Raw genomic sequence first — 11,673 nt, forward strand, 5'->3', positions numbered from 1 at the left:
ACATTTCTAGCCACGTTCATCTTGAGTAAAGGCAGATGAGCCCTTAGCTCAGACATACAGAGAGTTTAGTTTCCCTTTAAGAATAAGTAAAGTGCATAGGCTTCTACCATAATGTGCAAGTATGCACACCATCCTTACAGGGATGCCATCAATTTCTAGGCCAGAGTTTCTCAATCAGGGTTTCGTGGAACCCAAGGGTTCCTCCTGAAGTTGCTAGAGGTTCTTTGAGCAATGGGCAATTTCTGTCTCTCAGATAAGTTTCCAATGACACCATTGTTCCTTTTAGTTATCTGTAAGGGGGTAATTCTTCCCAATGATGACAAGAGTAAGCAGCATTCTTCCCACTGACTGTCACACTAATGTGTCATGAATTGTAGATTTTTAATTTTTAGCAGGTGTTCCCTGAGACCAGAAATTTATTTCAAGGGTTCCTCTGTGTTGAAAAGGTTGAGAAAGACTGGTCTAGGCTGTCAGACTTTGCTCTTCCACTGCCTTCTCTTCCTCCACCTCTTCTGGGTCTCCTGTCGTCTCCTTTAACCACTTCCCGTCCGCCCTATAGCAGATTGACGGCGGGAATGTGGTTGTATTATCCCGACCGGACGTCATATGACATTGGCAGGATAATGCGCTCTGCGCGCCCCCATGGTTGATCGGCTTTCCTCAGTACGCACCTGACAGGCACGAGTAAAGGAGCGCCGATCGGCGGCTCCCCTGACAGGGGGGGGGTCGGCACTGGTAATCAGATCATTGATTACCAGTGCAGACCCTCGGGGGGGGGGGGTGCCACTAGAACCACCAGGGATGCCCACCCATGACCCCAGGGATGCCCACTATGGTCACAAGGGATGGCAATCAGGGCTCAGGGATCCCCCCAGTGCCCTCCACATCAGTGCTGCCCACCAGTGCCCTAGCTATCAGTGCTGCCCACCAGTGCCCATCATTGCCATCTATCAGTGCCGCCCACCAGTGCCCATTATTGCCCACCAGTGCCGCCTATCAGTGCCCATCAGTGCTGCCCGTCAGTGCCAATCAGTGTCGCCTATCAGTGCCCACCAGTGCCACCTATCAGTGCCCATTAGTGCCGCCTATCAGTGCCCATCAGTGCCACCTATCAGTGCCCATCAATGCCGCCTATCAGTGCCCAGCAGTGCTGCCTATCAGTGCCCACCAATGCTGCATATCAGTGCTACCTATCAGTGCCGCATATCAGTGCCCATCATTTTTACCTATCAGTGCCACCCCATCAGTGCTCATCAGTGCAGGAAAAAACTTATTTATTTACAAAATTGTATAACATAAACAAAAAAACATTTTTTTTTTCAAACTTTTCGGTCTTTTTTTTATTTGTTTAGCAAAAAAGAAAAAACCTTTCGTTCGGTGATCAAATACCACCAAAAGAAAGCTCTATTTGTGGGAGGAAAATGACATAAATTTGGTTTAGGTACAGTGTTGCATGACCGCGCAATTGTCATTCAAAATGCAACAGTGCTAAAAGCTGAAAATTGGCTTGGGCAGGAAAGGGGTGAAAGTGCCCAGTATTGAAGTGGTTAAACACTGGCCTCTGAGGGTGTAGCTCTGCATGCTCAGGAGTTACAAAGTCTGTCAACCGACTCCCTGCATGGTGTATTTACCAAAGAAAATGACTGCTAAGCGATAAACAGTTTTTTGTCAGTAGAGACTTTGTATTTTCTAACAATTGTTCAGGTCTAGTTCTGCTTTAAATTTCAAGCTGCCTCCTAAGCCTAGTACACAGAGGCCGAATGTTGGGCGGCATTGGCCGGCTCAGTAAAAACATTCAGCCGCGTGTACAGCAGTCGGTCCGACAGAAGCCAGCCTTCTGTCCAAGGGGCATGACTAAAAAAGATCTGCTGACCGGTTCCTGATAGCTGAGAGAGCTGACTGGCAGGTTCTGGCAAGGGTGTCCTCTTATCAGAACACAACAGTACAGCAGGGGAGATCGCTGAACTAACATTGTATAGTTAGTACAGCAGCTCCTCCTGAGCTGTCAGGTTTTTTTTTCCTTCAACCCTGCTAGGTTGTACGAAAAAAAACTACTAGTGTGTATTAGGTTTAACTTTAGTCAACCAACTAAATATTATGGTATATAAGCACCTTCAATTGATTATCTATAATGTGTGTTTACATGTAAATCACTTTACCTGCTAATCCTGAATAAAAAAAAAACAAGGAGCAATTTAAATGAGAATGGCAAGCCAGAAACAATAAAACTCTTTATTTATATCATTTGTATGTACAGGATATTTACAAAGGCTTAAAGAAAGAGCCATTAAATGAGGCATCACAGGGAAGGGGATGCACACTTCCAGTCTGAACTAGCACTGTAAACGAATTCCTTCCTGCGGAAGTAAACATGAGGAGAGGTGTTAGTAGGCCATGTTGCTGTTATTTTTGCAGTACAAATTTCTATACCAGTTAGTGATGCACAAAAACATATATTGTATATTCGATGTGAAATAATAATGACTTTACTTTCAAACAAAGAGAAGAACAAAAAAATCTTGTTATGTAGTTTTTATTTTAGAGCCGGTTCACATTTGTGCGATGCGGGAACGCTGCAAATATATAAGTTCACACTGCCATATGCGATTCGCAGGGGGTGTCAATTAAAAGATAACGACACCCCCAGTTGCGATCGCATATCGCAGTGCGATCTGCAAGTTCGCACAGAAACGGATCGCACTAGTGTGAACCACTATGCGATCCGATTCTGCTGCGGATAAAAAAAGCCTCATGTGCGTGTTTATTGCGGATGTGGTGCGAATTCAGCCATACAAAGTGCATGGCTGAAATTCACACCGCACATGAGATCGCATGTAATTTAGGAGCAGTGCGCTCCGAATTACATGCCATCTCCGCAATCGCACAAATGTGAACCGGGGGTTAGAGTATTGCACAAACTTTTAACATGAAAAATTCACTGTTGAGTGGTAGACCAGTGTTTCTCAACTCCGGTCCTCAGCGCACACTAAGGCCCCTTTCACACAGGCGGACCGTTCAGATCTTCCTGTCAGTTTTTTTGGTGGATCTAAACGGTCCCCCCATGCATTCCTATGGGGCATCGGATGTCAGCAGAGACATGTCCGCTGACATCCGATCCGTCAAATCTGGACGGATGGAAACCCTATTTTCGGATCAGATGGGATCGGATGAAAACAGACCGACGGTCCGTTCCCATCCGATTTCCCCCATAGAGATGCATGGGGAACTGACAGCTGTGTCTCTGCACACAGCACGGAGACACAGCTGTCATCCTCCTGCTCAGCGGGGGATCGGCGGATCGAAAAACGCTGAGAAAAACGGACTCCGTCCAACGGACGGAGTGTGTGAAAGGGGCCTAACAGACCAGACTTGCATAGACATTCATTTTATGAAGTCCGTGCAAGGCGCGCCGAAGTCCCGCTGCACGCGACTTCACAGGTCGCACCCTAAGTCGGAGCGACGTAGTGTGAACCGGCACTTAGTGTGCCCTGAGGACCGGAGTTGAGAAACACTGTGGTAGACAATGAGGTTCTTCTAGTGATATTGTCCATGGCAACCAATCAGGTTTTATCCTTATTTTTAGGCTTCCTTCACATGGTTGTACTACTTTTAGCCCTCACAGTGATGCACAGGTGTCTCGTGGATCCCCGTGCAGGCAATCCTTTTTGGGATGCAGAGGCTGCACAGGTGCTACTCCCAATCTGACATCTGTGCGGGTCTGGAACCATGGTCCTGAACACACACTGTCTGCATTCGGGGGCCGTGCACTCGCACAGATGTCAAATTGGGAGCAGCAGCTGTGTCCAAATTGACATCAACAGTACTGCCTGCATGGGGAGGCACGGAACATCTGTGCTTCCCCAAGCAGGTAAACACAGCCCTTTTTCATATGCCCTGTGTTTCGCTTGTGAGTGGTTACAACGGGATCATCCCAGTATTGTTATTTTTTTAGAGCAAGCGACAGGAGGGGGCCACCCTCCACCCTCCACCCTTTCCCCCTACCCCACCGCCTTCTGTCGCTTTCCCGGGGTCTTCTGTCCCACTGGGCAAACCAACCAGCTGACCATAGAGCTGATCAGGAGCCAGAATGGCCCCGCTCATCTCTATGGTCTAAGAAACCGGAATCAACAAGTATTTTGTCACTTCCGCTCTCACCGGTTATAAACCAAGGCCTAGTCTTCAAGTAGTAAACACTGTGTAAATGCGAATGATAAAACAACTAGTTATATAAAAGTATGGTAACTTACTCTCGTGGAGGCTGTGTGGAGCTGCAGACCAACCCTTCTTCACAGGGGCATAATTGGTTGATGCTAAATGCTAAACCTCCTTCTGGGACATAACATTTGCTGCCAGCAGGTAATTTGCGTTTGCAGATCATTTCTCCATGGTGTCTTGCACAGCACATTGATGGTGAACAGTCCTTATCTTGGCGGCATCGGGAACCTGGCATAAGATGTGACTTATTATAGAGAGCATAAGAATAGAAACATATATGCTTAAGTTTCACTCTTGAGAAATGGGGAGTCTGATCCCTCTTGTATTAAATGTTATTGTACCTGTACTGTCCCCCTACCCCACTGAGCAAACGGCTGGCCCTATATAAATTCTATTATTAATAATAAGATAATAGTTTAACCATTTTATACAAATACATAAATGGTGAATACAGTAAGCTCTGTGGAAAGGTGTTCCCCTTTAGTTGTACTTTTCATTAAAAAAAAAAAAAAATCACATCAGCATGCAGCTCAGCTCTGTATGTTAATATAAAATTATTTTACATTCATCAGTTAAAGTGATTGTAAAGTCTAATTTAAAAAAAAAAAATAACAAACATGTTATACTTACCTCCTCTGTGCAGTTGGTTTTCCACAGGGCAGCCTGGATCCTGGGTCCCTAGTTCCTGCTCCTGGCCCCTCCTTCCTGTTGAGTGCCCCCACAGCAAGCAGCTTTCTGTGGGGGCACCCGAGCCGAGCTGCAGCTCCGTGTGTCCATTCATGTGGTTTAGCCCCGCCCCCTCTGTCTCCTATTTAGCTAACTGACTCAGATTGACAGCAGCAGGAGCCAATGGCACCACGGCTGTTTCTCAGCCAATCTGGAGGGAGAGTCCTGAATGGCCGAGGGACACGTGGACATTGCAGGACAGAGATTGGGCTCAGGTAAGTATTAGGGGGTGCTGGGGAGGCTGCTTCACACAGAAGGCTTTTTATCTTAATGCATAGAATGCATTAAGATAAAAAAAAAAAAAAAAAACCTTCTGCGTCTTTTTCCTTTTTCCTGTTGAAAAAGGTACTGGTGACATAGCCCTGGCCTAAGATATGCATCCTGGAAAGGCTACATCACCAGTGCCTTCCCCATCAGGTGATGTGAACTGACACATAATTCAGTAAGCACCCAGAGTTCCAGGCAGAAATGAATTAGTCTGCCCCTTGTGATATTGACCACTATGGGTAGAATGTGGAGGAAAGGAATTTTTTTTTTTTTTTTTTAAAGCCCGTGGTGTGTGAAACACACTCAAAAGACTTAACACCCGGTGCACAAAAAAGTGCACACACGCAAACGTGTGACACACAAAAAGTGCACAAGGCGTACGTATGGCCCTCCTCTGAAGAGGAAGGGCCTATACCCTGATCCCCCGGGGCGCGAAGCTCCTGACGGGGACTGAGGTACTCACTTAGGTCCACCCAGCCAAAGCCAGGCAGACCCCGTTCTCTAGGGGGACTGCCGAAACAGCCCTCCCCAAGTACTAGGTGGGGCTCCCCCGAAGGGAGACCCCATGAGAGAAGGCGAACTAAGCCAGAAGGCCATGTCCACCCCCTCCCAAGACTTTCAGGGCAGGCCCGAGGACCTACGCCATACAAGTCGTGCAAGTGACAGTACAACCAAAAAGGGACAAACGTGAACACACAAACAAAGAAAAAACAGAGTGGGGAAAGGGGAAGTGGAGAAGTGCTGGGTAGTGCCAAAGTGCAAGACCTTGGCAGGCCCCCCGGCCAGGAATAAAAAATTCCTCTGGTGCTGGCCAAAAGGCCCACCCCAAGAGGCAGGTGCAGATAAAGTGTGATGGTGCAGTGACCAAGGTGCCGAAAAACTCAGGTGAGCTGCCCCTCACCGGTGAGAATTAAGGCACCCCTGGGCTGCCACCCCAGGGGCACGTACACCACGGGCTTTCTCTATCTCGGCCCCCGGCCAGACCCCATGTAGCCCTATCCCATCAGGAGGCATCAGAATTTTAGACAGCTTAGGGAGAACCTGCCTTCAACTGGGGACAAGCCTTTTGCAAGGCCAGATTCAACCCAGGAGGAAAGGTCCCCCCACCACCATCCGCCATTCCTTACCAATCACATCCAGGAGCAGTACTAACCGGAAAACTGGCGAAACCGGCTTTCCCGCTCCCTTCAAACTGACAGGGGCGGACCCATTCAAATCAGAAGGCAATGGACCCATCCGGCTTTCTCTGATGTGGCTTACTTCCCAGTCCCCCGGTAATTCCGGAGCGCCCTGGTTCATTTCGGCCCCCACCGATACTAACCATCAGGTTCCATACCAACTGATAAGAACAGATACTACACTTAATCTTAGCCAAAAGGGAGGAAAGGAAAAATAAGGTATGCAAAGAATAAAAAGCCTGTAACTGTTTGTTTGTAGAATGTCATTACTAAACAAATCTAAAAGTGCCTTTTTTGGTGATTTTTAAGATATGGTGAAGTTCCTCCTAACACTAAATCCACAATATTGCAGGATGGGAATTCACGCAAAATCGTGCAGATTCCTGACCCACAGGCATGTTTGCTGCTGTTTTTAGCAGACTCTCTCTAGCAGACTTTTAGCATCTCCACGCATTGACAAACTTGGCACATTTTGGCACATGCTAATCTGCATGGTGCTGCAGAACCATGCATCTTGGCGTGGCGCACCAGTCAGAGACTTTTTTGTCTGCATTTCTGTGGGTAAGGCTGCCTATTCAAATGAATTGGTGGCCTACATGCATAACGAAGAGCAATAATGTGAACCTAGGGTCATCACAAAAGATGCAAATGCACTCTCTGCACCTATAGATGAAAACTTCCACATATACAAAGGGTTTTTTTACTGTAGGGCTAAGTTTAGAATTGTGTCTAAACTGACTCTCCTCTGAAAAGCAATCCATATTCAGATGGCTTTTTAGAGGCCTCTGACAGGTAGTGAAGCAACGATGTTATGCCTTCTCACTGCCGTTTTAACCCCACAAATGCTGTACCAACGCTTCTTAACCACATGCTTTGCATATGGCTCGGGGTTTTTGCGGCAAGTCCCATTCGCTTGAATAGGTTGCATTCAGGGTATGCTAACAACACTGCTCAACTGAATGCCCTCTCCCCCCCCCCCCCCAAAAAAAAAAGAGGGAGCCTAGATAAGCCTAGATAGGCCCCTTTCACACTTCAAAGTCGCGCAATTTTACCGCGATTTTGCAGCGACTTTGTGTGAAAGGGGCCTTAAGGGCTCCAAAAATGTGCAATTGTGCCCCACAGGAGCTAGTTCTATCCAGTCAGTAGGCTGCTTTGATAAAAGTCAGGATATGTTTCTAAATATAATTTTAAATATTACAATTTTATGGGTGTTTAAATTTATAGGAAAAAAAACTTTGTAGAATGTTGCTCTAGATAATATCCAGTTATCTTTGGGCTTCAGGATAGAATCAGGAAGGAAGGTTTTCCCCGAAAATTAAAGCATAAGAGATTCTTGTGTGTGTCTGTTATTAACCAGTTAGCGAATATGTAATCTTGAAATATATAAGCTATATCTGTACATTTCATAACCTAAAATGGGATTGCTCCTACCTTCATTTCCTCCTGGTATAATACGTTGGCAGTGCCCATACATGCATCCCAGGCCTCGGATACATTGGGAATCCTTCCTGCAGTACTGGCCTTCATGGCGTAGTGCAACACATAAGCCAAAGTGCTGGTCACAAAACAAGCCACGCCCACAACCACGGTCATGATCACACTTTACCTAAAAGTTACAGACAAGTTTAGAGGCATTTCATTACATTAGTTATATTTTCCTTTAGGATTATCTATTTAAATCTATTACATTTAAGTCTATTAAACCTAAGAACAAACAACAGCATAGCAAACGGGGGAGGCATTCTGTAGTCTATAGGAAGGACTGGGAACAATGCTAATTGATAACAGTCAGCAGAGGTAGAAAGCGCAGGAAGTTTTTAGCTCCCAAGATTTTTGGCAGGATCTACATTTTTTTTTTTTTGCTCTTACCTAACAAGTATAACAAAATGCTTTCAATTGTATACAGTATTTAACAGTTAAAAAACATTTTTTTAAGATAATAATTAAATATTTTAATTTTATTTGGTGCTAACTCTTTTTCTAAATATTGCATAGCAAGTAAACCTGTAATGCAGTGAAGGTCAACATGTAATATTACAATAATTGTTCTATTCTAACAATTATTCCAAATTAAAAAAATAAATTATATATATATATATATATATATATATATATACATACATACATACAGTATATATATATATATATATATATATATATATATATATATATACTGTATATATATATATATATATATATATATATATATATATATTTTTTTTTTTTTTGGAAACCCAAACTTCTTCCTTAAAAGCTGGTCATAAAGTAATAAAAGCAAAAAATTGTAAGGTATGGCGCTCAACAAAAATTTTTTTGTTGAGCGCCATACGTTATAATTTTTTGCATTTATCCACGTGTACCACGTTTATGTTGCAGCTCACAAGGTTGAAAGTAATTTCACAAAACACACAAATCCACATTTCATTTAGTAGTATATAATTTATCACTTTCATTTGCACAGGTTAAGTTGGTGGCTCACACCAACCTCCCTCCTTTCACATAAAGTAATAAAAATACGGCTGGTCTAGCAAGAACAGTGCAAATTTTGTTCAGTGTGTGAACTGATTGAAATTTCCATTGACTTCTGTTCAAGGGACTTATTGGAAATGTTTCTGTTGATCAGCCACTGCAGCCAATCAGCTGCAGCCACTGATCAGTATATTCTGACAGCAGTGTTGCAGCTTTCAGAATACAATATCCCTGCAGGGGGAATTCCTCCTTCCATCGCTTTTGTGTATATTGGAGGTATCGTTTTTTTTTTTTTTAAATTTAACCATGTATGGTCAGCTTTAGAGTCCATTCAGACTAGCGCGACTTGTCAGGCGACTTGGTCGCCTGACAAGTCGCGGTCGGTCCCTCGCCATTGAGTAGTACAGGACCCGTTCTAATAGGAGCGACACACTTAGAAAAAGGGTCCTGTACTACTTTGGGGCGACCTGGAGGCGACTTGCATTGACTTCAATTATATGAAGTCCGTGCAAGTCGCGCCGAAGTCGCCCCACAAAGTCGTGCCACGCCAGTCTGAATGGGCTGTTAAAGTGATACTAAAGTCTTGTTTTTTTTTTTCGTTAAAAATACCAAGCATGATTTATACTCACCTCCTCTGTGCAGTAGTTTTACACAGAGTAACCCAGATTCTTCTCTTCTCGCATCCCCCTTCGGTTCTCCTGGCCCTCCCTCCTGTTGAGCACCCCCACAGCAAGAAGTTTTCTATGGGGGCACCTGAGCCGAGCTGCAGCTCTCTGTGTCCATTCAGACCTGGAGCCGCGGCCTGGCCCTGCCACCTTTCTCTCCTCATTGGCTGACTAACTTTGATGAGGAGGGGAGTCCCGGGCAGCTGGGACACTCCTGCAACAACGTTGGATCTAGATTGACCTCAGGTAAGTATTAGGGGGGCTGCTGCACACAGAAGGCTTTTTATCTTAATGCATAGAATGCATTAAGTTAAAAAACGTACTGCCTTTACAATCACTTCAAGGCAGCTGGGGGATAGCAGGCCCCATTGATATATTATATAATTAGTGTGCAAGTTTGCACAGCCCCCTCCAATACTGAACTTCTATGAAGTTTGATTGTCTATGTCTCTGGAAATGGAAAAATATGTAACCAAGTATGGACTGAATGTAAATGTTTGTATATTCATGCATGGGTGCACAGGCCAGCATGCCTATTTATACAGTGAGACATTCCTAATGCTATCCTTATCCATTGAAAAGAAAAAGGAAAATCATGTAAATACAATAAAGCTCACCAACCACTCATTCTGAATAAACCAAGAGACCATTATTTATGGATTTATGTAATAAGGAGTTCTCAAGTGGTAATTCTTGAAGGAAAAAAACCCTTATTTTCCTTATTATAACCCTTATTAAAACCTTTATTTAATAAATCAGAATTCATTTTTCTTTAGTTAGACCTTTACTGGGTGAATTATGAATGATGCACAAAGATGTAGCCCCCAAGAATAAGAAGTCTTTACTGAATAAGACTGCTACTGTCCTTATGCTTTTACCAAATATGAGAACATAAGGTTCAATGCACACTATGTAAGCTTCACATTCCCATTCAGTGTCCCCAAAAAAACAAAATAAAAGATAGTCTTTTATTGTACAGAACACTGGTGAGACCTCACTTGGAATATTGTGCGCAGTACTGGAGGCCATATCTCCAGAAGGATATAGATACTCTAGAGAGAGTTCAGAGAAGAGCTACTAAACTAGTACATGGATTGCAGGAAAAAACTTACCAGGAAAGGTTAAAGGACCTTAACATGTATAGCTTGGAAGAAAGAAGAGACAGAGGGGATATGATAGAAACTTTTAAATACATAAAGGGAATCAACTCGGTAAAGGAGGAGAGCATATTTAAAAGAAGAAAAACTACCACAAGAGGACACAGTTTTAAAATAGAGGGGCAAAGGTTTAAAAGTAATATGAGGAAGTATTACTTTACTGAGAGAGTAGTGGATGCATGGAATAACCTTCCTGCAGAAGTGGTAGCTGCAAATACAGTGAAGGAGTTTAAGCATGCATGGGATAGGCATAAGGCTATCCTTCATATAAGATAGGGCCAGGGACTATTCATAGGATTCAGATATATTGGGCAGACTAGATGGGCCAAATGGTTCTTATCTGCCGACACATTCTATGTTTCTATGTTTTCTATGTCTTTCTAGCAATGAGTGACATTTTAAATATTCTAAGTCAAGGTACAGAGATAAATTAAAAGAAAGGTTGCTTACTGTAGTCACTTTGGAGGTTGTGCCCCTTGCAAGTCCAGCAGCATCTTCAGGGTTGGTATAAGGCATGGATAGCATCCAGGCCCAGATGTAGCAATCCACAGAAGGCAAAAGTAACAACAGAAGAGACCCCAGTAGATTCATGGTGACAATATGCAATGGAACACACAGCTGATAGTGCTCTCTGCATATATATATACTTGGTGTGGGGTCCTCCCCCACTCCCCATGCAATTTGTTATCTGTTTACTAACCTAATGGGGCAATCAGTATTTATCAGCTTAACCTAACCATTACCCCCCCCTCCTTCCAAAACCCAAGACAATCTCCTAACATACCGTAAAACAAACCTAATTACGTAGCAACCTGCAGGGGATTTATTAGCGTCACTCACACCCATATTAATGGGGATTTGCTGTACTGCTTGCACATTCAGGACAAAAGCTGAGACAAGCCACGGTGGGCTCACTTAACATCATGCTCTCAGGATTTTATTGCAGTGCAAATGCAAGTTCTCATTTGTTTTCAACTGAAAGGTGGACGACCATAC

The 11,673-nt window shown here is 43.9% G+C and overlaps 1 protein-coding gene across 1 annotated transcript; it reads right to left on the bottom strand.

Annotated features, from left to right (window-relative positions):
* Window positions 1-2,299: 2,299 nt before the first annotated feature.
* LOC309567259 (dickkopf-related protein 3-like) lies at window positions 2,300-11,268 on the bottom strand (the record flags this gene model as incomplete). The annotated part of the gene is made up of 4 exons (XM_082272641.1): window positions 2,300-2,357; window positions 4,248-4,443; window positions 7,818-7,992; window positions 11,128-11,268. 4 exons carry the CDS (start codon window positions 11,266-11,268, stop codon window positions 2,300-2,302), a joined length of 570 nt encoding a protein of 189 aa, XP_082128767.1.
* Between the last annotated feature and the right edge of the window lie 405 nt (window positions 11,269-11,673).

The sequence above is a fragment of the Pelophylax lessonae genome (genome assembly GCF_965119305.1).
Source record: "Pelophylax lessonae genome assembly, chromosome: 11".
NCBI lineage: Eukaryota > Metazoa > Chordata > Amphibia > Anura > Ranidae > Pelophylax > Pelophylax lessonae.